The following is a 27,743-nucleotide window of genomic DNA, read 5'->3' on the forward strand; positions in this document are numbered from 1 at the left end:
CCTGGCGGGAACCCCCCCTTGTCTGGGGACAGGGCCCTGGAGCTTGGGCACCAGTGAGCGGGGACAGGGCCGTAAGGGGGCACCAGCAAGTGGGGGTGGGGCAGGGTGGAGGCACCAGGGGTACAAGCGTAGGTGGGCACCGCTGGGTGGCGGTGATGCAGGACAGGGGGCACCAAGGGTGCGGGTGGTGCAGGGAAGGGGCACCAGGGAGCAGGTGGGGTGACACCACTGGGTGGGAGTGGGGCAGGGTGGGGGCCTGTGCACCAGCGAGTGGGCTGTGGGGCAGAGGGCCGTGCCCTGGGGGCGGGGGCCTGGGCACCAACACCAGACTCCTGGGTAATAGACAAGAGGAATTAGAAACACTGGTGTATGACACCAAATGTGCTACACATGGGGGGGGGAGTCCCCGGCTGCAATGTTCAAGGCTGGCTGCGCCCCATTTAGGAATGGGGGCTGGGGGTGTCACGGGCAGGCAGATGGCCCTCAGCCTTGGAGGCACCATCCCCTGCTCTGGCATTACTGCTACCGCAGGACAGGCTCCAGGGTGCTCCTAGGTCAATGTTCCCACACATCCCAAAACGCGAGAGGGCTTGGCTAGAGCCCCCCCGTCAGACAGGGAACACGTGGAGCTGCTCCTCCAACATCCCGCTGTGCAGAAAGAAACCCCGTGTGATCACGGGGGATTTCAGGGTGTGGGACACAAGCTGCAGAGCTCAGTGGGCCAGTCGAAAACAGAACTTTCTACACAAACAGTATTGCAACCAACAAGAGCCAAGTTTGTATTAGACACACTGTTCCCACTGAATTCTTCACTGACCTAAAACCTGATGGATGCAGGGTTGCTATAGCCAGGTGGGACTCAGGCATTAGACCAAGCTGTCTAGTTCTGTGTAAGCTCGACAGCATCTCTCTCACCCCCAGAGGTTGGGCTAATACACCCACCTTGTCCCTCTAAAAAATTATGGCTGCCTGGTGTGAGGTTGCACTCCATATGTTTATGGAAATATGCTTATAGAGTGTGAATATAATGTAACTGGAATATGCTTTACACAAAAGGTCTCTTGTAAGGTATCATTACAAAGCTTATAATCTACTGAATGTGGTCATCCTATTCGTATGTATGTATCAGTCTTGTATCTGAAACTAGAAATATAAACTATAACTCTGGGGTCCTACTGTAATTATGCAAAGTGTGAGTCATTAATGGTGGTTTAGAATCTTGATGGCTCCCATGGACTAGGACAATTGGTTGTAGTATTTTTTCCACTGAATGCATCCGATGAAGTGAGCTGTAGCTCACGAAAGCTTAAGCTCAAATAAATTGGTTAGTCTCTAAGGTGCCCAAGTCCTCCTTTTCTTTTTGCGAATACAGACTAACACAGCTGTTACTCTGAAACCTGGTTGTAGATGGGTTATTTACCTGCAAGCCTTCTTATAGATGTGGGGGCCAGCCTGTGGGTAATGAAGAATGAGGTCTTACAGTGACATGTGTTAAGGAAAAGTTAGCATATATGACTCCATTTTGGTTTGGGGCCCACCATTGTCTACAAGCAAGCACATGATGCACTAGGAGGAGTGTTCCTTCGATACTGTATTCCTGTGAAAACCCTCCCCCTTGTTTCCAGCCTGTCTCGACTCCTGGTTTCTGTTCTTTGTCTGTTCCTCACTCCCTGCCTTCTGGCCTTGATGTGAGCCTCCTGTCCTGATAAGAAAGGCTACTGGTGCATTGCTTTAGAGCCATGTTGTGTAGTTGAAGTAATGGTTTAGCACGGGGAATGTACCTAGCAGGGATAGGTGGTAGATAAGGGAAGCGTTTGTCTATTGGCTAAGGTTTCCGATGCACGAGGGCAACATGCTTTGCTAAAAGGTATATAATCTCTGTATAACCTGCATTCGGGGTCCCCTGCTGACTAGCAGGGGGGCACCATGCTCAAGCATAATAAACTTAGTATCTTTGGGAACTCTGCAGTTGTGGACTTTGTTTGTGTGCCGCAGCCTAGACTCGAACTGTGCATGACCTATCAGGTATAATTCGCAACACATGTGACCATCTCACCTGGTACATCTTAAACCTAGTGCTTTTCCATTCAGAAGGAGGGGTGGGAACCCAGAGAGACAAGAGATTCCCACCTTGTGCCAAAGCTATAAAAGGGGGTGGAACAGAACAAAGTGGACTGCCACTCATGAGAAATCCCCTAGTTACCACCTGAGCTGGAGCTCACAAGGACTGTACCAGGGGGAAGGGATTGGGCCCAGACTAGGAAGGAGTCTAGTCTGTGAAAGAAACTTATTGGAGCATCTCGGAGGGTGAGATTTACCTGTATTCAGTTTCTTAATGTATTAGGCTTAGACTTCCATGTTTTGTTTTATTTTACTTGGCAACTTACTTTGTTCGGTCTGTTATTACCTGAAACCACTTAAATCCTACTTTTTATACTTAATAAAATCACTTTTGTTTATTATTAAACCCAGAGTAAGTGATTAATACCTGGGGGAGCAAACAGCTGTGCATCTCTATCAGTGTTATAGAGGACGGACAATTTATGAGTTTACCCTGTATAAGCTTTATACAGAGGAAAACGGATTTATTTGGGGTTTGGATCCCATTGGGAGCTGGGGGCTGGAGACAGGTAACCTGCTGAGTGGCTTAACAAGACAGGGTTCTGGAGTCCCAAGCCCACAGGGAAAAGGGCTCAGAGCACATTGGGTGACAGTCCCAAGGGGGTCTCTGTGACTGGACCTGTCACACCTGGATGCTAGCGACCACAAACTAAGCTTATTTGTGAGCATGACAATGTCCCAACTGGTAATAGCCAGACTTGGGCTTTAAAAGGACCCGTTTCCCCAAGGCTGAAAAGAATCGTGAGCAATGGTGGGTGACTAGGAGGACAAATGTCAACAATACATGTGAAGGCAAAGAACTGCTTAAGGATGCAGCGTTCGACCCCCAGAAACCAATTCTGCAATCATGACAGGTGCCTTCTTGGGTTAAAAGAGGGGAGGTGAAGACAGCTGCTACCCGACCTCTCCCCACCTCACACCTAAACCAAAATGGAAAAATGAGAAGTTGGTAGCAATGAGTAGAAATTGGACGTTAGTAAATGCGGACAGTTGTTCAGGAAGCTAAAGGTATCAGCAAGGAATATGGCCTGGAGGGGTAAGGACCGAGAAGGAATCCCTTCAATAGATCAGGAACAAGCCAAATCCTAGCACTGGTCCGTGGCCAGTATTAGAGCAGGATGCTAAAATCGTCAATCACAGAAGTACTCAACAACTATTTCTCTTATATATTTGGGAAGATGCAGGATGATATGTCCATAGCGGAGTGTGATAATGAAACACTTCCTAGTCCCTCAGGGACTAGGGCGAATGTGAGACAGCAAGTATTAAAGTGAAACCTTCGGAATCCACAGGCCTGGATAACTTGCACCCAAACCTATTAAAAGACTTGGCCGAGGAGCTCTCTAAATCCATGACGTCATTTTGAACATGCTCCACCACAGCACTGAGGAAAAGCTAACGTTGCACCACTGTTGAAAGATGGGGAACGAGGTGACCCAGCAAGCTATAGCTCAGTTAGCCTGATGTCAGTCCAAGACACTCCCACTCCCAACCCTCAGCTCTGAGCCAGCCCCACCCCTGGGCCTCCCTCAGCTGCAGCAGTGATCTGAGGCAGCTGTATGGGGACACTCAGGCAGGCCGCCCTTCCACCAACCCATTGGGACACTGGGCACAGGTCCATGCCAGCATAAGAATTTTCTTCTCGTGCCTTCCCCGGCGCTAGCAGGGGGCAGCACCAGGGCTGGCAGCTGCCTGCAGCGCTGAGCTAGACCTGGGCTCGCCCTGCCACCGCTGGAAGAGGGCTCTGGGAACACCAGTGCCATGTCCGTGGCCAGGCAGGGCTGGCAGTGCCCCGGCATGCCCTGAGGGCAGTAGGGGAGCACATGGCACAGACAGAATGCAGCAGGCGGGGACAGGAACCATGTTTATTTCACGTGACACTGACTTACACTGGTCGATTGATTTCTACACACACCGGGAACACTCAGGCAGCAACCCCCTCCCCCCCACCTGGCTGGGCCGACAGGAGGGAGCCGAATTCACACACAGATGATTATTTCCTCCATGGGGCCAGCGGGCAGCGGATCAGCAGGGACGGTTCTATACACCTGGGCTCCCGCGCCCGAGGCGGCGAAGCGATGCCCCCGATCAGGAAATAGAAACATTAAATAAATATGTACAGACGCGCCCGCAGGGGGCCAGGCCGGAACGGGCAGGGGCTCAGTCCCCCATTTTTACTTTAGATGTCTGCAGAGAGAAAGGAGACAGGTCAGAGCATGCCCCGAGCCCCGCCCAGAAGCACACCCTGCCAGGTGCCCCCACAACTGCCTTGATCAGGCAGCCTGCCTGAAGCTGCAGGACCTGCAGGCTGCTCCTCCCCAATCAGCCCGGTACACAATCAGCTCCAATTCCGGCGCCCAGTTGAACCATTCCCTGTGACTGCTGGGGGAGAGGCGGGGGGGACACAGGGGGACTGGCAGTGCCAAGATGGGTTCCAGCAGCCAGGCCAGATGGAGCCACTGCATCATTTCCCCCGCCCGCCAGTGTCCCCTGGGTAGACTTCTCTGTTCACCAGAGAGCAGTGGCTGCAGCCCTCCACTGAAGCCCTGCAGACACCTAGGCCTGTCTGATGAGCTGGGCAGCCCATGCCTGGGGCAGATGTGGGGCTGGAGGCCCCAGGAGCATGATGGGCCCAGCGGGGCAGGAGCCAGTACCTGCAGGATGGCGACTATGACCCCGAAGAGTCCGATGGCGCTGCCGAAGATCTCCACGATCAGGATCTTGACGAAGAGGCTGGGGTTCTGGGCGTCGGCCAGTGCAGCCCCGCTGCCTACGATGCCCACGCACACCCCGCAGAACAGGTTGGAGAGGCCCACGGTCAGGCCGGCTCCAAACATGGAGTAACCTGGAGGGGTGGGGCATGGAGCAGTGAGACGCGGCAGGTCTCAGGCCAGGGCCTGCCTTGCACAGGGGCTCGGCCTCCTCCTGCGAGAGCCCACTAGGGTGCTCCGGGCACTGGCCCAGGCTGGGAAACTGTTAGGAGCTGCCATGGGCAGAGTTAAGGGGACAGAGCAGAACATGAAGAGGACAAACCAAGGCTGCCAAATTTCAGCCATTTCCCTGAAGTACCTTTGCCAGGCAGGGCCCTGTGCACTCAGCCGGCCATGGACCCGCTCCAGCAGCGCCAGGGCGAGCTCAAATAGCCGCCGCGCACCAAGAGCGGGTGATACCCTGCGTTTGGGGCAGGGGAAGCAGAGGTAGCGAACCCAGACCCCCAGCTACTAAGGTAGATGCCCCCAGAGACTGGACCCCCAAATATGGCCACATAGGCACACCTGAGGGGCAGCAACATTGCCCTGCCCTGTGGCAGCCGCCCTAGGTCCAGAGCCCGCTGCAGGTGCCCAGCAGGATGGAGTCTGGGAGAGCAGAGGGCGCTCCGCTGGCAGACTCAGGAAAGGCCCCAAGGGCTGGGTTCCACCCAGCCCAGACACCCCCACTCCCAATGCTAGGCCAGGCGAGCCACCACCCTGAACAGCTGGACCTGCAGGGGCAGGGCTCACAGCTGGTCTCGCAGGGGTCCGGCTGCCGCCAAACACCCCAGGGAGGGCTGCACTGCGCACATAGGGCCCCGTTCCTCACTGGGGAGAGCGAACTAGGACCACTGTGCACCCATTAGGGGAAGAGCATGCCGGAGCGTGCAGCGAGAACAGGCACTGGCATGGGGCCAGGGTGCAGGAGCCTCCCTCCACTCAGGGAAGAGCCCGCTGGCCCCACAGGCCCCTCCAGGCATGGGGAAGGGTGCTGCTTACCTGCATGGTAGTTCTTGGCTCCGATGGTCTCTGGGGTGGTGCCGCTGAAAGGCTGGAAGAAGACATGGAGCAGGGTTAGCGGTAGGGGGTACAGCAGCCTGGCTAGAGCTCCCTGCCATGGGAACGGGCACAGGCTGCCTAGAGCTGGGACCCAAACCCCCAGAGTCCCAGTCCAGGGCCTTAGCTACCTGCTCCACAGGCCCCTCCTCGCCACATGCTGGGGCAGAGGGAGATTCCCCCACCACATAACCAGCGTCTGGGTCTGTCTAAGCGGGCATATGGTGGCAAGGACCCTGCTGTGTCGCACTGCCCTGGCCAAGCAGCACCACCCGCGCTGCACTGGACAAACTCTCCCCGGCTCCCCAGCGTGACTGGCAGGCTAGGGAGAAATGGCCCTGCCTCGGAGATGGGCTGGGACTCACAGCCAGGTCTGATTCAAGTCACGGTGGGACCCGGGGTGAGTCCTGCCCTGCTCTGGACAAGGGAACCACAACCCTTCCTGAGAGGCCCAGTCTGCTCCGGCAGTGAGCTCGGGCGCTGCCTCTTGCCCGGGTTAGGCTGGAATAACAGGGTTTTACCAGTGCCCTGCCATCTCCCCTCCTGGAGCCCAGCTCAGCTCCTGCGTGCCTCAGTGGCTTCACAGAGCCTGGATCCGTGCGCCCATTATCCCAGCCAAAAAACGCCCTGTGGGCAGCCAGCACCGAGCCTGGTGGGGCGCCAGGCTCTGCCCACTGCCGCAGCTGGTACAGGCCAGTTAGAGCCAGGACCACAGGCCAGGGGAGCCAAGGCACACCCCATGTGGCAGAGGCTCCCCCCGCCAGGAGCCTGCACTGGGTTTACTGCTCTGCCCAGCGATATTTGAGGGAAGCAGTGAAGAGACCCTGAGCCTTGGCTATGCCCCTCCTCCCCCCGTAAGAACGTGTCGGGGAGACTGTGCAGATCTCCAGGGGCTGCACCCTCCCGCCACCCCACTCCGGCGGCAGGCAGCCCAGCCAGGCCCTGACACCTCAGCCATGTTGCTGATGACGATCGCCATGATGATCCCGTAGATGGCCACGGCCTCACAGAAGATGATGCTGTGGATGATGGGCAGCGTTAGCACCCGCACTCAGCGGCCCACGGCCCAGCCTCTGCCCCCCACAGCTGCCTGTCGTGCTGACAGACAAGTCGTCTCCCTGCGAGGGCCCCCACACTGACACCACCCAGGGCATCTCCCCCTGCTCGGCCCCCTGGCTGAGACGCTCCATGGGGGGCAGCGCTGGCCCTTCGCCACCCCAGCACAGATGGGAAGCATCCCACAGGCAGACACACGGGTGGGGGCCTTGTACCCCACACAGGCCTGTAGCCAGCCAGGGACAGGAAGCACTGCCTTTCCCAGCATGCGCTTCAGGATGTTTCACATTTCCAGTCCAAGGGTGCGGAGCCCCAAGGCCTGGGCAGGAGCCATTTCCTTCAGGTGGGGACTGACCGCTGCCCCCGCACACCAGGGCGTGTGGGCCAGAGAAGGGGGCGGGCTGTGGGGAGGGGAGCTGTTCGATCCGGCCGCTGCACAGTGATCCGGCCCAAACACTAGCAGGGCTGGGATCCCAGCACCGGATGCAGCCGCAGACCAGCAGGGTCAGCACAAGGCCCTGCCCAGAGGGGCCCGGGTGCTGGGGAAGTGTGAGCAGCTCAGGTGAACCGCTGACTAGCCCCCTGGGGCACTGTGCGCCCCAGGTGCCAGGATCTGTCCCGGAGCATCAAGCACGGGGTACCAGCTGTCCTTACCTGACCAGGTTCTTGGTTTTGATCCTGGGGGCCTTAACTCCCCCGCCGATGATGCTGGAGCCAGTGATGTAGATGCCCCTGTGAGAGAGAGGCCAGTCAGTGAGGGAGCCCGGGGGCGAGCACCTGCCTGCAGGACCCTGGACGGAGAGCTAGTGGCTGCCAACGAGGAGATGGTGCCTCCCTGGAGCAGAGCCGAGCGCTGACTGGAAAGAGCTCGCAGCAAGGTCAGCGGGAGCTGAATGCCCAGCCCTTCCTGCTCACACCACAGGCGCGCACGCTGAGACTGGCTGGGAAAAGCAGCGGCACCTAGGGACACAGGGCAGCCGCCAGCCTGACCGGGACTCGCTGGCACAGAACCCACAGAGACCAGCCAGACACCTGATGTCTCCCAGGCCACCAGCAGGAGCACGAGGCCAGTCAGAGCGCTGCCCCAGACCCGAGGGGGCCCTGCCATGAGGTTGGAGCCAGGCCACTGCCGAGGGGCTGACTCAGGCATCGCCCGATAGCAAGTCCCCACCCCCAGGGCATGTCTCCCCTGCCCCCAGCCCAGCAGACAGGCTCTGGGAGCAGCAAACCCCATGGGACCGGCAGTCCCAGACAATGGGACCCAACTCACCAGGCTGCTCCCACCACGGACAGCGAGATGGCCAGACCGATGCCCAGGTTGGACCACATGAATGGGGAGGTTTCCGTTAAGAACCTAGACGCAGAAGGGAACCTCGTTAGTGCAGAGTCTGGGCCGGCCCCACCCACCCCAGCATTCGAGGGCCACAGGCCAGGGGACAACAGCCCAGCGCCTCCCTTCCACGGGAGGAGGGCAGCAGGAGAGACGGCTACCTGCCATGCGGCTCCCCCCCACCCCCTCCTGCAGCACCACACAGCCAGCACACGGAGACACTTCACTGGCTTTCCTGACCACCCCAGACCCACGGCTGCCCACGTGGGTGGCCCAATGAAAGGGAGGGGAGTCACCAGCCTCGGGTCTGCAGCACATAGCAAGGAACCCCAGGGCCCACCTGTCCTTTCCCAGCACGTGGCAGAGCCATGAGCTCGGTAAGAGACCAGCCCGACACTGCCTGGGGCTCCAAGCAGACCCAGCCACTCCTTGTCCCCAGCCTTCACCCCCAGAGCCCTGACGTGGCCCGGCAGGCTCCTCCTGCAGTGCAGGCCAGGCCAGGCCAGGCCAGGCAGGAGAACACCTGAAAGCCCTGTTCACATTGCCCTTGGTGGAGGAAGGCGGAGGGCTGGCTGCTGGGGGAATCAGCCAGCCCAGCCCAGGGCAATCTGGCTAGTGCCTGCCAGCAAAGAGCACCACAGGCAGCTGGCAGAGAGCACTCGGCACAGGGAGGGCCAGGGCAGGGGCAGCAGAGTGTGACTGGACACTGAGGGCAGGGTGCAGGCTTTGCTGGCTGCAATGGGGAGAGGAGGGGAGCTGCAGCCCGGCACCCTGTGGCAGGATCTAGCAGTGGAATGGGACACTGCATGGTGGGAGTGAGCAGGGCACTGGCCCAGCCAGGTGTAGCCACCTTACCAGGCCACATCGAAACGGAAGCCCAGGTCAAATATCGTGTAGCAGATACCTGAAAACAAGAGCAAGAGGGAAACCTTCAGTCGGCCCGAACCCCAGCCTGGCCTGCCTGCTCCCACCCTGACCTGCCCAGCTGCTGTGAGCCACCCACACCAACTGAGCAGCCTGGCTGCCAGTGGACAAAAGGGCACCAGGAAGCTCTGTGCCAGGCAGCGTTCTGGGGCATGGCCCTCCAGACAGACACCCTGCTCTGGGGAGCTTAGGGTGGGAAGGATTCCCCGTGGCTTCCCCCTGACAGCAGCTGTCCCGGCGATTCCCGCCAGAGATGCTGAAAGCAGCCATGGTCCAGCCTGACGACCATCTCATTCGCACACATAGGGGGCGTCGCACCAACACTGACTGGAGACAGATCCTGTGCGTGCTGCTACTGTGCACATCACCATGGTATCTGGCCCCTCCTCCACCCACAAAGCAGGGTCAGCAAGAGACCATCGCCCCATTCCAGCGGGACCACGGGGGCCAATCTGGCCCTGAAGGCACAGAAGAGGTCGCCCGCCATGCCCCTTCCTCCAGCACGGGCAAGGGAGCCCTCAGGGCACAGCGGGGTCTGTCCAGCTCACCCAGTGCCCTGTCCCTCCAGCCAGCGAGGGCCCCTGACTCTGAGGGAGTGTGAATGAGCGCTTGGCAAGGCTGGCTCATTCCTTCCACAGCACAGAGGCCAAGTTCCTTTACTACTGATCCTCACATGCTGCCCCGTCACCCTGAGCCTGCGACCGCACCATGAGTCAGGGCCAGCACTAGTCACTGACAGTCGCCCCGGGAGCGCCGCAGGGCAGGGACAGTCTACAGCCGGCTGGGGCACAGCAATCAGTGATGGGTCTGGGCTGCCCCACAGCTCAGCCCAGTCCTGGGGCACTAGGTCTGACAGCCCTGCGGGGGAATGGCCGAGGAGCAGCCTGGGCATGCGCTGAGTGCTGGCAGGGGCCCGCAGGATATGGAGCAGGGGCTGAGCAGCAATCAGGACTAGAACTCTGCCCTTCCGGGCTCCCAGAGCCATGCTCTAACCGCTAGGCCACTGTCTCTCAACCTATCTACCATCATGGGCCGCATATGCTGCTCCCTCTGTTATGTGGGCCCCATCCACACAATGTATATGCTGCCTGTATGGCCCTGAGGGGGTCACACGGGCTGCAGCGGTGAGCGGATGGGCCGCAAGTGGCCCGCGGGCTGAGAATCACTGCACGAGAGCACATTGCCCCCAAACACACAAATGAGCCGGAGCGGCCTCCCCAGGACCGAGGAGCATCCCAGGGTCGGCTGAGCCAGCCTGGGCCCCTGCTCACCCAGGAGCGGATTCTAGGAGGACTGTGTTCCCGCTAGGGCATGCAGCTGTCTGGGGACTGTACGGTCCCCTGCGGTGTGGCACCAACCCATGGATGACCCAACTCCCAGGAGCCCAAGGGCAGCGCCTCTGGTGCTCTTGGCCACAGCGTCACCTCGCCCAGCCAGGCACACAGCTGTGCTGCAGCCCTGCCCCTCTGGTCCACAGGTGGGTACGATCCTGCGGGGCTCCCTGGGCTGTTACCCTGGGACACAGGGGCTCACCCTGGCAGAGATCCGGGCCCTGCAGGAGCCATGGAAGCTCTGCCCATCACCTGACCTTCCACCTCGTGGCTTGTTCTCTTCTGTGACTCCTGAAAAACCTCTCTCTGCTTGCTCCAACAGCGCGGGGGGCCCAGCACTGTGGCGGCTGGTGAGGGAGCTGCAGGGGACGTGCTCCTGCGCTCTCTGCGTGCTGGGGCAGCAGGCCACGCTCTGGTGGGGGTTAGTCTCACTCACTAGCAGCCCATCTGGTCAGCCCATTACGGTGACATCGAGAGCTGCAAGGAGCCCAGCTCAGGTGGGCTAGGAGAGGCCTCCACGCCCTGCTCAGCATATCCCTGAGCATCCCCAGCAGCGCCCTAGTGCCCATCGTAAAGGGCGGGTGGGGGGGTCTAACTGAAACTGGCCTCCCCTTTAGCCTGGGGCCATTTCTCCCGTGTCAGTGGCTGGTGGAGGGGACTCATCCCCCTCCTTCCCATGACAGTCTTGCTTGTAAAGGTATTTCTCACGCCTCAGCACCTGGCCTCTTCCCCCAGAATTAATCTCCTTATTTCCCTGGCACCCACAGCAGCTGCCGTGCACAAGCCCTGCTAGACACACTAGGCCTAGCAAACCCTCCCCATGGACACAACCTGCTGTACGGAGGGGTACACAGCGCAAGGCTTGCTACCCCGCTAAACGCTTGCAATCAGTGCATCCGCTTTAATGCGATCACTAGAAACCACGTGGCCCGGGCATTGCACCGAAGCTCACTAACACGCTCACACCACCAGAGCTGGTGACTAAATCCTTCACAAGTCTCTTCAAACAAATGCACACTGTTGTAACGATGATTGGTTTGTTTCTGAGGTTACATGGCAGGGACTCGTAAACCTAGTAAAACTTCCTAAATCAATAGTTCAACTCCCCCAGCCCCCAAACCAGGACTTGAAGGCACCCCACTCCCCAGCCAGCCAGAGGGGATACGAGAGAGACTGAGAGGGAGCAGCCACCGCTCAGATTCAGGGCCAGCTGCTGCTCAGAGCCTGCCCAAGCAAGAGCAGCGTGAAATTAATAAGCCTTGGGTCAGTTTCCTGACTGCCCCCCAGGTCTCCCCTTTGCAGCAGGGAGCTGCCCAGTGCCATGTCCATCTCCCTCTGCGCCCTCTGAGCAGTGGCAGGCACCGGTGACACCAGAAGGTGATGCCGCATCGGGGCCAGAAGCTTGATGCGACAGCTGAAGCTAGGCAGAGTTCTATGGCTGGCGGGGAGGGAGCCGCCTCACCCCACAGGTACAAACGCTGCATTGTGAAAACAAGTAGCTCTGAAGAGGTGAGTAACGAGCACCCAGCCAGGGGGTTCGAACGCTCCCCAATCGGGGACAGCTTGACCAGTGCTCGGAGCAGGAGAGGCTCTGAATCGCAGCGTGCTGTGCGGAGCCTAAAGCCCGAACCAATTTCTGCCTGCAGGAGGAAAAGGCCAACAACTCATCTGTCAGGTCGCAGCCAAAAACCTGGGCCTCAAACGAGCACAGCTAAGGGCCAGCAGCAGTGCCCAGCTCCATCCAGTCCAGCTCCCCCCTTTACAGAGTTTGAAATTCACATGCACTTAGCCCCCCCCTCCAGTGCGGGGACATCAGAATCAGAACGTTTTCCAGCAGGCCAGCCCAGCACTGCCTTGGACACTGGTTGTCCGAAGTTTCCCCTCACTAACGGCACATCTCCTTCGCGCTTCCCAAGGGGCACTAGGAAGCGCAAGCTGGAAAATGGAGCTGCAGAATGGAGAAGACATGCATTGTTTATACAGCCCCAGAAACGGACAGGGTGCGCCCCAGGCAGAGAGGAAGCCTCGCTCCGGCTCCGAGGAGCAGATAAGGGAAGGCAGACGTTACAGCCTTGGCATCACACCAGATACAGGGGGTGGGTAACCCCCGGAGACGGCAACAGCAGCGCGAAGGCTGGATGGCTGCATGCTGTATGCAGCACGTCAATCACACCTTCAGCAAAGCAGCGTCAGAAGGGAACATGGAGGAAGAGAGAGCGGTAAGTCACCTCCAAAACAGCTTCAAATACCTTCCCTCGTATGCCAAGGCCAGAATCCATGGCTTCGCCAGCCCCCGCAGAATTCACAGGCTCGCCACGGGCGCCACAAGCCCTGAGGGAAGGTGGCTGGCTGCACTGGCTCATCACTTCCGTGGCCAGCCGCGTTGCTCAGCCTCTAGCCGGAGGGGCCCGTCCAGAGTTAACCCACCAGGCCGGCTGGGGCGCTTGCTCAATGCTCCAGCCAGCCAGCAGAGGGGCCAGTCCTGGCTGCATGCAGGGGAGCCAGGCTCGGCCCCGCCGTTTGACCACTGACGACAGCAAGCGCTATGCAGCCAGTCACCCAGGGACCCCCAGCCTCTAGCCCGTGAATCACTGGGGTTAGCAGCTCACGTCGTGCTGGCTCTTCAACTGACAGTGCTCAAATGGCATTAAAAGCAGCTCAGAACCCACTACACCCTGCTTGCCTCCCAGCCTTTAGCCAGCAAGGACTGGGGCAGGGAAGCTGGGCAAGGGAGGTATCTAGCCCTGCCCTGCTCCAGACGAGCCGTGTGCCTGCTGGGAGATTATTCCAGCCTGCTGGGTCTCGCTTCTGTTGAGAAACAGGTGTCTGCGATGCCCAGGATCCACCACCCCGGCCCTGCCCACTCCTGCCCCCACACCCTGTGATCTGGGACAAAGTGCAGGCCTCTCCAGGGCAGTTTGCCGAGATCTATCCTGGACCCATTGGAGACATGCCCAACAATAGCCCCAGGGCCTCAGTGGCTCGTGTTTTCCCCATGCTAGGAGCTGGAAGACTGGGATCACCACACACCGGTCAGTTACGGCCAGCCTGACTGCAACATGCCAAGCGGGGGCCCCTCACTACCTGGGGGAGGGTGAATCAACACCCCAAGCTCTGGCTGGAGTTGCCACGGGGTGAGGAACACAAGAGAGGAAGCAAAGCTGTTCCCAGAAGGCCCCGCCACGAAAGGAGGAAGGAACGAGTCACTCTTGGCAGTTGAGCAACCCGCACAAGGAACGGCACTGCTCCCGCAGGGGAGGGAGGCTGTTTCTGGCAGGGTCCACTCCTATAGCATGGGCAGAAGCGTTGCAGGCCCCTTTCCCTTCTCCCCACTCCCGCGTGTGCCCAGATGCCTGACTGTCTCTGCCAGGGCAGAGTTGTCTGCACTGGGGCTGTTTACTGTTTTGGGTTCTACAGTTCCTGCTCTACAGACTGGGGTCCTGCCACCAGGCCCAGCCAGTCACAGCTGCCACTGACTAGCACAGGGCCAAACCCAAAGCAGGTTCCTACAGCACCTTCTCACTGGCTCAGAACATATTCGGCCCTGGGTTTTATTGACAAAACAGGCCGGGTGACAGACACGGTTTCCATTGCGTGCCAGCTCCCAGACCGCACAGCGCAGGTGCGAGGCCAGAGGCGGGGGTCACTGCAGGCTGCAGTGGTGCTGCCAGCGAGCCCTGGCGCGTTCCCGGTGGTAGTTCTCTGGCACTTTGCTGACCACGCAAGAATGACGAAACAAAGGCACAGATCGGTCCCTGCCTGCTCTTTACTGGAGCCAGGATTACACCGGACATGGGCAGTCAATGCCTGGCCTCAACTAGAAACCATTCCCTGATGGCTCGGCAAGCCCACGTCACAGATGCTGCACTCAGCACGTCCCCGAGAGCTGCCTGATTCGTGGATCTCATTAAGCCGACTCTGGATGTGGTGTTCACTTCAGCAGGGGGTGGATTAGAGCGGTGCAGGCCCATAGGACCTCCAGGGAGATCCTGGCCGTGCCAGCAGCATAGTCACCTTGTTATTCAGTTGCCCCTTCAGCTGAGCACCGAGTCTGGAGTTGTCTCTCAGAGGAGCCAGGCTGTTCGTGCCCACCTCACTCGGCTGTGAGAGCAGGCGCTAACCTGCAACTCCATCGAAGTACAGCCTGACTAGTCCTCAGGGACGCTCCGACCTTCAAAACCATGGTCACCACGAGGATACCAGACAGTTTGACGCCACTGCCAGGAGGGCTGCCCTTCCATGGGGCATTTCCTTTGCGCTGGAGAATTGTTACGCCACCGGCTTCAAGCCAAAGCTTGGAAAAACTCATGCACCTACTCAAAACAACATGGTCCTGACAATCACGAAGGAGAGCCAGCTTCTCAGCCTGGAAGAGGCTGGGTTCCTCCATCCGGAAAGCCACAGTTACTTGCTTTCCTGCAGTCCTGCTGCTGCCCCTCCTCCCTTTTGGAGCCAAATGACAACTTGCCTGGCACTTGATAGACACAGACTAGCCCCCACAACACCACCGGTCACCCCTGTTTATCAACGGGGAAGAGGTGAAGCAGGGTGGGTCAGAGAGCCAGGAATAGAACCCAGGAGGCCTGGCTCCCAGTTCTGTGCTCTGCCTGGTAGACCTGTCCCCTTCAACATGAGGGGATGAAATACCCCCCAAAAAGTGACTATCTAGATCCAGCTGAAGACACTCCCGGGGGATGCTGACCAAGAACTACTACAGATTAGAGTAAGAGTCCTGCGGGAGCAGCAGGGAAGAGAAACTCCTACCCGAGGGAAGTCTTAGCAGGAGAATCCTTGCAGCGAAAGGAGACTGGGCCCTCGCTGGTCCACAGGACCAGTCCAGCCTCCCCCCAGCTTGTCCACAGGACCTGTCCAGCAGACAGCAGCGACGCAAACCTGCCACAGCCCCCCACTGATGCCTCTGAACCCTGTCCGGAAGAGCCCCCCACACTGCAGGTCCTTTCATGCTCGGGCACAAGGGGGCTCAGTCTCCAGGGGTCATTCATTCCTGGCCTTTGCAGGGGCTGCCAAAGAGGACAGATAAGGGCTCTGGACTCACTATGAACCGGACAGCTCTACCCCACTGTGGCAGACACTTGCAAGCGAATGCCCAGCTAAGGAACGCAGCCTAGGGCAGAGCACACTGGTACAAACTGCAGCTCAGCCCACGCACCACAGCCAGAGCCAAACCGGACAGGAGGAGCACTCAGAGCCCACCAGGCAGCCGGCCAACCTTAGCTGCCTGTGATCAAAGAGGAGACTGGGAGCACCCCGCAGCAGGAGAGGCAGGGGCCCCCGTCCCATTGCCACGGTCTGTGGGTCGCCACTGGCCTGGGCTCGGCGAAATGGGCGACAGGAGCAAGAAGCCCCAAGCTCCTGCCTGGAGCCAGCCCCGTCCGACTCTCCTGCTCCAGCAGGTGCCAACGAAGGCAGGAGGGCGCTGCCCTGGGGCAGGGGGTGCGAGGCAGATCCCTGCCCAGACAGAAGGGACTTCACACACCGGGACTCCTGCCACTGCCCCCCCAGCCCGTCCCCTTCCCCCCAACTCTGACCCCTTCCGCCTCCCGCAACTGACCATCTCCCCCGGCCCCCCAACTAACCCCCCCTTTCCCCGGCCCCCCAACTAACCCCCCCGGCCCCCCTCCATCAGCCCCCCAACTAACCCCCCCTTTCCCCGGCCCCCCTCCATCTCCCCCAGCCACCCAACTAACCCCCCCTTTCCCCAGCCCCCCTCCATCTCCGCGCCCCCCAACTAACCCCCCCTTTCCCCAGCCCCCCTCCATCTCCGCGCCCCCCAACTAACCCCCCCTTTCCCCAGCCCCCCTCCATCTCCGCGCCCCCCAACTAACCCCCCCTTTCCCCAGCCCCCCTCCATCTCCCCCAGTCCCCCAACTAACCCCCCCTTTCCCCGGCCCCCCTCCATCTCCCCCAGCCCCCCAACTAACCCCCCCTTTCCCCGGCCCCCCTCCATCTCCCCCAGCCCCCCAACTAACCCCCCCTTTCCCCGGCCCCCCTCCATCTCCCCCAGCCCCCCAACTAACCCCCCCTTTCCCCGGCCCCCCTCCATCTCCCCCAGCCCCCCAACTAACCCCCCCTTTCCCCGGCCCCCCTCCATCTCCCCCAGCCCCCCAACTAACCCCCCCTTTCCCCGGCCCCCCTCCATCTCCCCCAGCCCCCCAACTAACCCCCCTTTCCCCAGCCCCCCTCCATCTCCGCGCCCCCCAACTAACCCCCCCTTTCCCCAGCCCCCCTCCATCTCCGCGCCCCCCAACTAACCCCCCTTCCCCGGCCCCCGCCGCTCACCCACGCCGGCCAGCGCGCTCCAGAAGGCGAGGCCGAGGCCCGCGTACAGCAGGAGGGGCCCGGACATGGCGGCGGCTCCTCAGCGCGGACTGCGGGGAAGGACCGGCCGGGACGGGGGCAGGTCACCTGACTCACACCATGTGACCGGGCGGGCCGGGGCCCCGGCACGTGACCGAGGCGAGGCTGGCGATTGGCTCCCGGGCGGGCGGGCGGTACCAGGGGGCCAAACTACAAAGCCCAGAGTGCTCCGCGCCAGCCCCTTCCTCACCGCACGTCTGTGCCGACTCCTCCCATTGGCTGCGGCCGCAGCCTCTCTCCCACACGTGTTGCGATTGGCTCCGAGCTCTGGGGGCGGGATTTCCGGGCGGGGACAGCGCCGGCTCGTCATTGGTTGGCTCTGTCCTTGCCCTGGGAGCAAGTCCCGGGCGAGTCCATGTGGTTTCTGCCGGGGAGGCCGGTGAGTGGGGGAGGCTGGGACCCCGCGTGGGACGGGGGCTGTTCACTCTGGGCCCTAGTGACGGCTAGACCTGGGCGCCGGGCTCCTTATGGGAGCCCGCTGGGACCCCCCAGGCAGCCAGAGCCCCGCCCCCCACAACCCCCTCCAGCCCCCCGTCCCGCCCCCCACGGCAGCCAGACCCCCGCCCCCCCAGGCCCTCCCCCACGGCTCTCCCCAGCTCCCCCCCGCCCCCACTCTGCCCCCCAGTCCCTCCCCCCACGGCTCTCCCCAGCTTCCCCTGCCCCCCACTCTGCCCCCCAGGCTCTCCCCGAGCCAGCCTGCCCCAGCTTCCCCTGCCCCCCACTCTGCCCCCCAGTCCCTCCCCCCACGGCTCTCCCCAGCTCCCCCCCGCCCCCACTCTGCCCCCCAGTCCCTCCCCCCACGGCTCTCCCCAGCTCCCCCCCGCCCCCACTCTGCCCCCCAGTCCCTCCCCCCACGGCTCTCCCCAGCTCCCCCCCGCCCCCACTCTGCCCCCCCAGGCCCTCCCCCACGGCTCTCCCCGAGCCAGCCTGCCCCAGCTTCCCCTGCCCCCCACTCTGCCCCCCAGTCCCTCCCCCCACGGCTCTCCCCAGCTCCCCCCCGCCCCCACTCTGCCCCCCAGTCCCTCCCCCCACGGCTCTCCCCAGCTCCCCCCCGCCCCCCACTCTGCCCCCCCAGGCCCTCCCCCACGGCTCTCCCCAGCTCCCCCCCGCCCCCACTCTGCCCCCCAGTCCCTCCCCCCACGGCTCTCCCCAGCTCCCCCCCGCCCCCACTCTGCCCCCCAGTCCCTCCCCCCACGGCTCTCCCCGAGCCAGCCCGCGCCAGCTCCCCCCCACACTCTGCCCCCCAGTCCCTCCCCCCACGGCTCTCCCCAGCTTCCCCTGCCCCCCACTCTGCCCCCCAGGCCCTCCCCCACGGCTCTCCCCGAGCCAGCCTGCCCCAGCTTCCCCTGCCCCCCACTCTGCCCCCCAGGCCCTCCCCCACGGCTCTCCCCAGCTCCCCCCCGCCCCCACTCTGCCCCCCAGTCCCTCCCCCCACGGCTCTCCCCGAGCCAGCCCGCGCCAGCTCCCCCCCACACTCTGCCCCCCAGTCCCTCCCCCCACGGCTCTCCCCAGCTTCCCCTGCCCCCCACTCTGCCCCCCAGGCCCTCCCCCACGGCTCTCCCCGAGCCAGCCTGCCCCAGCTTCCCCTGCCCCCCACTCTGCCCCCCAGTCCCTCCCCCCACGGCTCTACCCAGCTCCCCCCCGCCCCCACTCTGCCCCCCAGTCCCTCCCCCCACGGCTCTCCCCAGCTCCCCCCCGCCCCCACTCTGCCCCCCAGTCCCTCCCCCCACGGCTCTCCCCAGCTCCCCCCCGCCCCCACTCTGCCCCCCCAGGCCCTCCCCCACGGCTCTCCCCGAGCCAGCCTGCCCCAGCTCCCCCCTGCCCCCCACTCTGCCCCCCAGTCCCGCCCCCACGGCTCTCCCCAGCTTCCCCTGCCCCCTCACTCTGCCCCCCAGTCCCTCCCCCCACGGCTCTCCCCGAGCCAGCCCGCGCCAGCTCCCCCCCACACTCTGCCCCCCAGTCCCTCCCCCCACGGCTCTCCCCGAGCCAGCCTGCCCCAGCTCCCCCCCTCACTCTGCCCCCCAGTCCCTCCCCCACGGCTCTCCCCAGCTTCCCCTGCCCCCCACTCTGCCCCCCAGTCCCTCCCCCCACGGCTCTCCCCGAGCCAGCCCGCCCCAGCTCCCCCCCACACTCTGCCCCCCAGTCCCTCCCCCCATGGCTCTCCCCGAGCCAGCCTGCCCCAGCTCCCCCCCCCCCCAGTCCCTCCCCCCACGGCTCTCCCTGAGCCAGCCCACCCCAGCTCCCCCCCCGCCCCCCACTCTGCCCCCCAGTCCCTCCCCCCACGGCTCTCCCCAAGCCAGCCCGCGCCAGCTCCCCCACACACTCTGCCCCCCAGTCCCTCCCCCCACGGCTCTCCCCAGCTTCCCCTGCCCCCCACTCTGCCCCCCAGTCCCTCCCCCCACGGCTCTCCCCGAGCCAGCCTGCCCCAGCTCCCCCCCTCACTCTGCCCCCCAGTCCCTCCCCCACGGCTCTCCCCAGCTTCCCCTGCCCCCCACTCTGCCCCCCAGTCCCTCCCCCCACGGCTCTCCCCGAGCCAGCCCGCCCCAGCTCCCCCCCACACTCTGCCCCCCAGTCCCTCCCCCCACGGCTCTCCCCGAGCCAGCCTGCCCCAGCTCCCCCCCCCACTCTGCCCCCCAGTCCCTCCCCCCACGGCTCTCCCCGAGCCAGCCCGCCCCAGCTCCCCCCCCGCCCCCCACTCTGCCCCCCAGTCCCTCCCCCCACGGCTCTCCCCAAGCCAGCCCGCGCCAGCTTCCCCTGCCCCTCACTCTGCCCCCCAGTCCCGCCCCCATGACGCTCCCCGAGCCAGCCCACCCCAGCTCCCACCCCCGACCTGGCCCCCTTGAGCCAGCCAGTCCCTCCAACACCCCCCCACCCCGAGCCAGCCAGACCGCCCCCCTGGAGCTGGATCGGGGTCGGCGCCCCCTAGCGGCGAAAGGCCCTGAGTCCCCTGCCCCAGGCTCGGGAGCCAGGTCGGTGCAGGGGCCCCTGTGCGCTGGTCCCAGCTGGGGAGCTCTGCCCAGTGCTTTCCTGCCCCTCTCCTTTCCCGGGGGCCGGGTGGGGCCCGGCGACACCCTCGCCGAGCGGCCGCTCAGGTACAGAGACTGAGGCCAGGCTGCGCTCGGCGCGGTGTCGCTCGGGGCCGTGAGGAAAGTGACCTAAGCCCCCCGTGGCCGGCGCTAGGCTGGGGGAGGGAGGCGGGGGACCTACACCGACCCGGGGGGTTCCCCGGCACTGTTACGGCTGCACTGACCCGTCACAGCCACGCCACTGCAGCCTCCGGAGCGCGGCCAAACCCTGATAAATGCTCCAGCTTCCTTCCCCACGGCCTGTGGGTGCAGGTGATGCTGGGGTGACCATGGCGACCCTCTTCAGTCACGATGGGGCCGAGGTGGTCCAGAGGGCCCTGGCTGTCAAGGAGTCGAGCGGCAGGACCCCTGCCCAGGCCCTCGATGCGTTCTACGAGCTGGAGCGAGCCGCGGCCTTCGTCACAGCAAGCGGGTTTCGCAGGGTGAGTCGGTGTCGAGAGCTCGGACGTTCTCCCCCCCAGGCCTGTCCGTGGTCCCTTAGCTCCCTGGGTAGCACGCTGGTGTCAGACCCACCTCCCACCCCCAGGTGCAGGCCCACACCGGCTGGCGCTGCCAGTGACCCTCCCACAGAGATTGGCCGCACGCGCCCTTCAGCCTGGCTGCGCCTCTCCCGATAGCTGGGGCAGGTTCCCTGGGGAGCTGGGGATTGTCCTGGCGCCCCGGCCTGCCGGTGGAGCGGGCAGCAGCACCCCGGGGCTGAGGGGGTGTCACGGAGAACTGAATGGCTCTTCGGCTCCCTGACCCAGGCAGCCCACGATGGGGCCACAGCTGGCTGCAGAGATCCCTGTTCTGCTTGGTGGGGCTGCCCTAAGCGTGGCTGGGCAGGGGCTCCATATGGGGGGGCTGGGCCTTGCATGTACCCACGTCTCCCTGCGCTGGCCCTGCCGGCAGGTTGCCCTGCAGTTCCCCGACGAGCTCCTGGCAGATTCAGTCGCCGTCGCAGCCAAGATGGAGGAGGCGACCGGCAGCAAAATGTACATCCTGGGGGACACGTCGTACGGCAGGTAGGTGCCGCGGAGGGGCGGCGTGGGGCCCCCCACACCTGGGCTCAGGTTGGGCTCCAGCCTCAGCCCTTCCCCCATGCTGGATCCGTGAGAGGTGAGAAGCTGCCCCCCAGGACAGGAGCCGCTGTGCGCCCAGCCTTGGGCTGCCAGGTGGCACGGCCCATCCCCCTCCGATTGGGCCCCTGCCTCCTCTTGGGGCTCAGAGGGCTCCCCCTCAATTTTTCCTCCTGTCCTGCGGCCTCTCTGGCGTTCTCGCTGCTCCCCCTGGGTCCTGTCAACACGCCCGTCTGATCACTCTGTGCCAAGTCCCACTACAGTGAGCAACTGGCTGCTCCCCTCCGGAGAGGGGCGTGACTTGTACCCCACCCCGTAAGCAATGGCAGCTTTGGGCTTGATTTGACTGATGGGTCGCCCGTGCCATCCCCGTCGGTTTGAGGGGCTCCTGTGAATCCCCGCTCCTCTGCCCTCCCCTGGGAGGTTCCGTGAGGAGCAGGGCGCATTGCTCACTGCTGGGCTGTCGGGCCCCCCCTCTCCCGCTGTGGCCAGTGCAGGCTCCGGGGAGGTTGCCCAAAGCGATGCTGGGCCCGCTGCGACTGTGGCTAGAGCGGCCGGGCACCCCGGTGTCGGAGCGCAGGGCCCAGCGGGAGGAGGTGGGGGCAGAGGAGAGCAGCCTCCTGTGCTGCATTGCCTGCGGGACCCCGAGGTCGCCGTGTCTCCGGCTGACGCTTTCCCTTCCCCCGGTAGCTGCTGTGTGGACGAGGTGGCTGCGGAGCACGTGGGGGCAGAGGCCGTGGTGCACTACGGCCCAGCGTGTCTCAGCCCTTGCAGGAAGTTGCTGGTGCTGCACGTGTTTGGCCAGCAGCCCCTGGACACGGAGCGCTGCGCCGGGGCCTTCCGGGAGCTCTACCCTGACCGCCAGAGCCACGTGGTGGTGCTGAGTGACGTGGTCTACGCCCACGCGCTAGGTAAGAGCTGCGTCCGGGGTGGGCCATGTGTGATGGGTTGTCACCCCCGGGGTGCGGTCTGGGGGTCGTGTGAACCACTGTGCCCCCTAAATCACCCAGCTGGGCTGGCCCTTCTCACGCTGCTGTGCTGGTGATTCAGCCAACCTCTCCAGGCCCTGTTAGCACCCAACACAACAGCAGGTGGCGCCACGCACCCAGCTGAGCTACCTGAGTGCTTTACCTAAGCCACTCAAGGACAAACAGGAGACACCAGCCAATTTCCCAGCTCCCCCTCCTTGCACCCCTACTGGAGTATAAACCCAGTATTATAGCATCTTGCACTGCACAGGGATCTATACAGGGCAAGCTCGTTAATATAGTTCCCTCAATGAGGGTGAGAGATGCGCAACAAGCCTGTGTTAACCAAGCTGAGATTTTCCAGGTGCTTCACTTAAAGTCACACTGGTTAAGATAAAACTTAAAACAAGTGTATTAACTGCAGAAAGAGATTGTAAGTGATTATAAGGGATAGCAAACAGATCAAAGCAGATTACCTAGCAAATAAACAAAACCGCAACTAAGCCTGACATACTAGACAGATGGCATTTGAATTAGCTGCTTCTCACCCTGACTGATGGGACAAGCCGGCTTGCAGATTGTTAAGGCACAGACTGCAATTGCTGGGCAACCTGGGTTCCCCTCCCCCCTTCCAAGTCCTTTGTCTTTTGAAGCTGCTTCCAAGTGTTGAGTTGTGGGGAAGTGAAGACCAATCATGATCTCACTCCACACCTTATATAGTCTCTCCCTTTGGCCGGAACCCTTTGTTCCCAGCTAAGTTCCCAGCCCAGTCTGTGGAAAAATACAGGTACCAAAATGGAGTTCAGGGTCACGTGGTCTGGTCACATGTCCTTGCTGGGTCATAGCAGCCATTACTCATTGGCTGGCTGAAACGTTCACCAGAAGGCCAAGCTTTTCCATGGTCCATTGGCTTTGCTGATAGGCCATCGGCACAGTCAAGCTTCTTCTTTGCTGTACCTGACAGGCTGGCTGTGGGTGTCGCCCAGGGTGAGCCCATTTGAAGTGCAGTTCCCCAGTCAATATTTGTAACTCCAGATACAAAAATGACACATGCCCACGGATCGGGTGATCCTATCCAGCAAATCATCACTTTTCCGGAGACCCCTCACATGACTGATCTTGTACCAGATGCATCATCATCATCCTATCACTGTGGGGAGTTTGGGGTACATTGTCACAGCGTGCAGGGGGGGTCGCGCGCTGGCTGCAACACTGCTCCTCGCCGGGGGGGATGGGTCAGAGCAGCAGCAGGAACCAAACCAGGCTGGCTAGCCTGTCCGATCCCCTGAGCTCCACGGGCCCCTGCTGCCCCGGCCTGGGTCCCCCATACACAGGCCTACCGATGCCTCTGCCTGGCAGCCCTCTGCTGTCCCTGCCCGGCGGGCTCTCTGCATGGGGCTGGCCTGCGTGGGGCCTGCTCAGCCTGTCATCCCCTTCCCCCCAGGTGAGCTGGAGCAGCTGCTGGGCCCGGAGTACCCCCATGTCGTCTTCTCCCGCCTGGCGAGTGATGAGGCCCCCGACTGCCCGCAGGGCCCGGGGCTGGTGCGGCAGTTCGGGCGCCTCTTTGCAGTGGAGGCGCAGAGCGGGCTGAAGGACTACGCCATGTTCTACGTGGGCGCCGAGGGCCTGGCCCTCACCAACTTCATGCTGAGCTGGAACCGCTGCCCCTTCAGCTCCTTCAACCCGGCCACGGGCCATGGCCGGCGCGAGAGCCTCGACGGCAACCGGGCGCTGCTGAGGCGCCTCTACCTGGTGGAGCGGGCGCGGGACGCCCGCGTGGTGGGCATCCTGGTGGGCACGCTGGGCGTGGCCGGCTACCTCTCCATCCTGGAACACTTGCGGGGCATCCTGAGCCGGGCCGGCAAGCGCAGCTACACCCTGGCCATGGGCAAGCTGAGCCCCGCCAAGCTGGCCAACTTCCTGGAGGTGGACGTCTTCGTGCTGGTGGCCTGTCCCCAGAACTCCCTGCTGGACTCCAGGGACTTCTACCGGCCCGTGGTGACACCCTACGAGCTGGAGCTGGCCTGCAACCCAGCCCGGGAATGGAGCAACCTCTACGTCACCGACTTCAGAGACCTGCTGCCAGGTACCCGGCCGGCTCCGTGCCAAGGGGACAGCACCAGAGCCACCGGGAGCTATTGCAGCGCCCCCTGCTGGCCGGGGCTGGGGCTCCCCCCAAGCCCGCACTCTGCCCTGCTCCCCACAGCGCCTCCTGCTGGGAGAGGCCGGGGCTGGAGTAGCCGGGAGCCCTGCCATACCCAGTTCTCACGTTATGTGGCCACGCGGCTCCCACCCTGACTCACTGGGTGAGCTGGACCGTGTGAGGCTCCAGATGCAGGGTAACCCCAGGGTGGGTAGCTGTGGGTGTGGGCCCCAGCCTGGTAGGGTGGATTTGGGGCTGGCTGCCCCCAGAGGCTGCTCTCTGATGTCTCTCACCCGGGCAGGTGGCTGTGCACATGTCGGCTTCCCAGACACGGTCCCCGGAGAAGGCGACGTTCCCGACGTGTCGCTGATCACTGGGGAGCTGCGCGCGGCTGGGCTCTCCAGCTCCCCGGCCCCATCCTCCAGCTCTGCCCTGGCCTGCAGGAACCCGGCGCTCGCACTGGCCGAGATCAGCCCGGCAGGTTTGAACTTCGCTTTATTTGCCCTCCCTGTGTCTCCCCTGTCCACCCTCTCCACCCCATAAAGTGATGCCAAACCTCTGCCCAGAGCGCCCCTAGCTGGGGCTGGAGTATCCGGAACCCCACCCAGCCTGCCACAGCGCCCCTTGCTGGGGTATCCGGAACCCGACCCAGCCAGCCCTCCCCGTCCCACAGCGCCTCCTGCTGGGGCTGGAGTATCCGGAACCCCACCCAGCCTGCCACAGCACCCCTTGCTGGGGTATCCGGAACCCGACCCAGCCTGCCCCCCCATCCCACAGCGCCCCTTGCTGGGGCTGGAGTATCCGGAACCCCACCCAGCCTGCCACAGCGCCCCTTGCTGGGGTATCCGGAACCCGACCCAGCCAGCCCTCCCCGTCCCACAGCGCCTCCTGCTGGGGCTGGAGTATCCGGAACCCCACCCAGCCTGCCCCACTCCCCACAGTGCCCCCTGCTTGGATTGGAATAGCCGGGACCCCCAACCCCAGCCAATGCTCCTGTCCCTGCAGCGCCCCCTGCTGGGAGAAGCCCAGGCTGGAGCAGCCGGGAGCTCCCCCACAGGCCTGTGCCCGGTTCCCACTAACCACTCTCCCCCTCCCGTGCTCCCAGCTTCCTTCCTGGAGTCGCGCAGTTGGCGGGGCTTGGAGCAGCAGCTGGGCCAGACGCCCGTGACAAAGGCCGTGCCGGGCCGGAGGGGGATCGCGATCGCCTACGAAGACGAGGCTTGTGGGTGACTGTGACCCTGCGGGACGCCACTGCTGGGAGACGGGCCCTGTGGGGCTCCAGCCTCCTGCCCTGGGCCTGTCTGCAGCTCAGTCCTGGGGCCGGTGCCAACAGTGGCCCTCTCCCGCTGGGGCCTGGCATTGGAGACTTGGGAGTGCAGGATCCTTGGGGCTGCTGGTGACGCTGGCCTGGATACAGCTGTGCCTTAGAGAACCCGATGGCGTTCGGCGTGCGACTCCGCAGGGCAGGCGGACACCCCCGGCCCACTCCCCCACGAGCCTCCATGGCCACCTTGGACAGAGGGCACAGGGGAGTGACCTCCCCTCCTCACTACCCCAGCTGGCAGCTCCCAGGGGCAAGGCCTGGCCTCCGCCCTGACCCTGGGTCCCCTGCCCAGCGCCGGGGGGCAGGTAGAGGAGCTCGGCATCCCCCCGGCTCCCCTGGCAGCGCTAGCCTGAGGACAGCGAGGCCAAGGCAGCCGTGGCTGAAGGCGGGAGGTGGCGCCCAGGCAGGCCTGGCCCGGAGCAGCAGCGCCAGGGAGCTCATCCAAGCCGGGACAGGCCTGGGGCTGCTGCCAGAGGCTCCACGGGACGTGCCCTGGGGGGCCTGTGTGTTCCCCGCCCCCCTGCTCTGGCTGAGGGAGCCCGGGTGCAGCTGGCATGTTCGCGCCCCACAGGGTGTTTGCTGGCTGCTCGCAGGGGTGCTGGGCCGTAGCCCTAGCAGTCGGTTTGTGTCCTGACTGCCGCAGCCTGGCTCACGGGCGGCCCGCGGGTAGAGGGGCACCTTGCTACGTGCCCCAGCTCCGCCCCTTACCCCACCAGGGGGAGCGCTGTGTCCCTCACTCTCCGCCTCCACAGGGGTGCCCCGGGGCAGGGGGAAGCTACACCCAGGCCCGCTCCTGAGCAGGCATGGGCACCTCTCCTGCCAGCCACCTGCCCTCCCTGGCTGTGCCCGTGGCTCTGAGCTCCTCACAGTCTGTGGGCTAAAGGTTTGTGAAGGCAAAGCCAGGCCAGCGCTGAGGGGGCGGGGGAGTGGAGCTGACGCCCGCCACAAGCCCGCTGCTGCAGTTTGCTCCCGGTGTGGCCTTGGCCCTGGTTTAGCAGCACCGGCCAGACCAGCCGAGTGAGGGGGAGGCCCTGCTTCCATCTGGTGCGTTGCCGGGCCTCTCGGGTGGGGTCCAGGCCTGGCATGACCTGCCCACGTTCACAGGATGAGTGGCAGAACCAGTAACAGCCCGGGTCTCCCCAGCGCCCAGCCCTGGGCCCCGGCTGCCCCTGTCACGCTCCCACCCAGCACCGCACCACCCCTTGCTCGCCTGCTCCTCCAGCCTGCCTGGCAGCCCCCCGGCTCCATCCCTGCCCCCAGGCCTGCTGGATGAGGTGTTGCTGGCCGTCTGTGGAACCACTGAGCCTCGGTTTCCCTGCCGTGGTGACCCAGCTCTGCCCCTCCCTGTCCAAAACATGTAGGAAATGACCTGAACGCTTCACTTCTCTCCAGCAGACCGGCCTCCCCAGCCTGCCCTTGGCCTACCTCCCCTGCCACCCACACGCACTGCCCGCTCTCCTCCTCCCTGCCCAGCCGCCTGCCCCCTGCTCCAACAGGGCCTTCAGGTGGTCCATTAACCCCTTCTTGCCTGGGGTGGAAACCCGTGTGCCCCCTTACATGGGGAGAGGGGCTGCAGAGGGGGGCCAGCCCTCCAGGAGTGCCCTGGGGTCACCAGGAATTAAAGCGTAATCTTGGGAAAGCACATGTCATGATATGAAACCTCCAGGGACACGTCCCCCCAACACTGACAGCCCCAGCTCTGCTGGGGGGCTGTTCCCTGGCCTGGCCTGGGTGTGTCACACTCGCTGGTCACGAGGGGCCCTGCCGGCCGCTGGCACAGCACATTACAGGGCGGGGCGCCAGGGTGCTGGCCCTAAGAAGGGCCAGACTGGGTCAAACCAAAGGTCCATCCAGCCCCATGTCCTGTCTGCCAACAGTGGCCACTGGCAGGGCCCCAGAGGGAATGAACAGAACAGGGCATCGCCCAGTGATCTGTCGCCCATTCCCAGCTCCTGGCAAACAGAGGCTAGGGACACCATCCCTGCCCATCCTGGCTAACAGCCATCGATGGACCTGTCCTCCATGAATTTCTCTGGTTCTTTTTTGAACCCCGTTATAGTCGTGGCTTCACAACGTCCCCTAACACCCAGTTCCACAGGTTGACTGTGTGGTGTGTGAGGAAATCCTGCCTCGTGTTTGTGTTTAACGTGCTGCCTGGAATGACTGCGCCACCCAAACATGAACTCTCACCCTTTGTGAGGGGGGGCTTTTTCCTGTG

At 63.3% G+C, this 27,743-nt stretch overlaps 2 protein-coding genes across 2 annotated transcripts; one reads left to right on the forward strand and one right to left on the reverse strand.

Annotated features, from left to right (window-relative positions):
- Window positions 1-3,972: 3,972 nt before the first annotated feature.
- ATP6V0B (ATPase H+ transporting V0 subunit b) lies at window positions 3,973-17,012 on the reverse strand. Its single transcript, XM_084636610.1, has 8 exons — window positions 16,869-17,012; window positions 9,169-9,217; window positions 8,254-8,337; window positions 7,638-7,715; window positions 6,877-6,946; window positions 5,871-5,922; window positions 4,776-4,966; window positions 3,973-4,308 (listed from the first exon to the last, which is right to left on the reverse strand). Exons 1-8 carry the CDS (start codon window positions 16,933-16,935, stop codon window positions 4,282-4,284), a joined length of 618 nt encoding a protein of 205 aa, XP_084492736.1. The 5' UTR covers window positions 16,936-17,012; the 3' UTR covers window positions 3,973-4,281.
- A 257-nt stretch (window positions 17,013-17,269) lies between these two features.
- Window positions 17,270-27,743, forward strand: DPH2 (diphthamide biosynthesis 2). Its single transcript, XM_084636894.1, has 7 exons — window positions 17,270-17,325; window positions 20,285-20,454; window positions 20,924-21,036; window positions 21,781-22,001; window positions 23,503-24,144; window positions 24,503-24,682; window positions 25,307-27,743. The coding sequence occupies exons 2-7, from the start codon at window positions 20,302-20,304 to the stop codon at window positions 25,429-25,431; spliced, it is 1,434 nt and encodes a 477-aa protein (XP_084493020.1). The 5' UTR covers window positions 17,270-17,325; window positions 20,285-20,301; the 3' UTR covers window positions 25,432-27,743.

Source organism: Lepidochelys olivacea (assembly GCF_965140295.1).
Source record: "Lepidochelys olivacea isolate rLepOli2 genome assembly, chromosome: 8".
NCBI classification, from domain to species: Eukaryota; Metazoa; Chordata; order Testudines; family Cheloniidae; genus Lepidochelys; species Lepidochelys olivacea.

Coding starts and splice junctions, on each gene's coding strand:
- ATP6V0B (XM_084636610.1), bottom strand. CDS start 16,935: ATGTCCGGGCCCCTCCTGCTGTACGCGGGCCTCGGCCTCGCCTTCTGG. Junction 7,716..8,253: donor TCCGTGGTGGGAGCAGCCTG/GTGAGTTGGGTC, acceptor TCTCTCTCACAG/GGGCATCTACATCACTGGCT. Junction 4,967..5,870: donor AGCCAAGAACTACCATGCAG/GTAAGCAGCACC, acceptor CCACCCCTCCAG/GTTACTCCATGTTTGGAGCC.
- DPH2 (XM_084636894.1), top strand. CDS start 20,302: ATGGCGACCCTCTTCAGTCACGATGGGGCCGAGGTGGTCCAGAGGGCC. Junction 20,455..20,923: donor CAGCAAGCGGGTTTCGCAGG/GTGAGTCGGTGT, acceptor CCCTGCCGGCAG/GTTGCCCTGCAGTTCCCCGA. Junction 24,145..24,502: donor CTTCAGAGACCTGCTGCCAG/GTACCCGGCCGG, acceptor TCACCCGGGCAG/GTGGCTGTGCACATGTCGGC.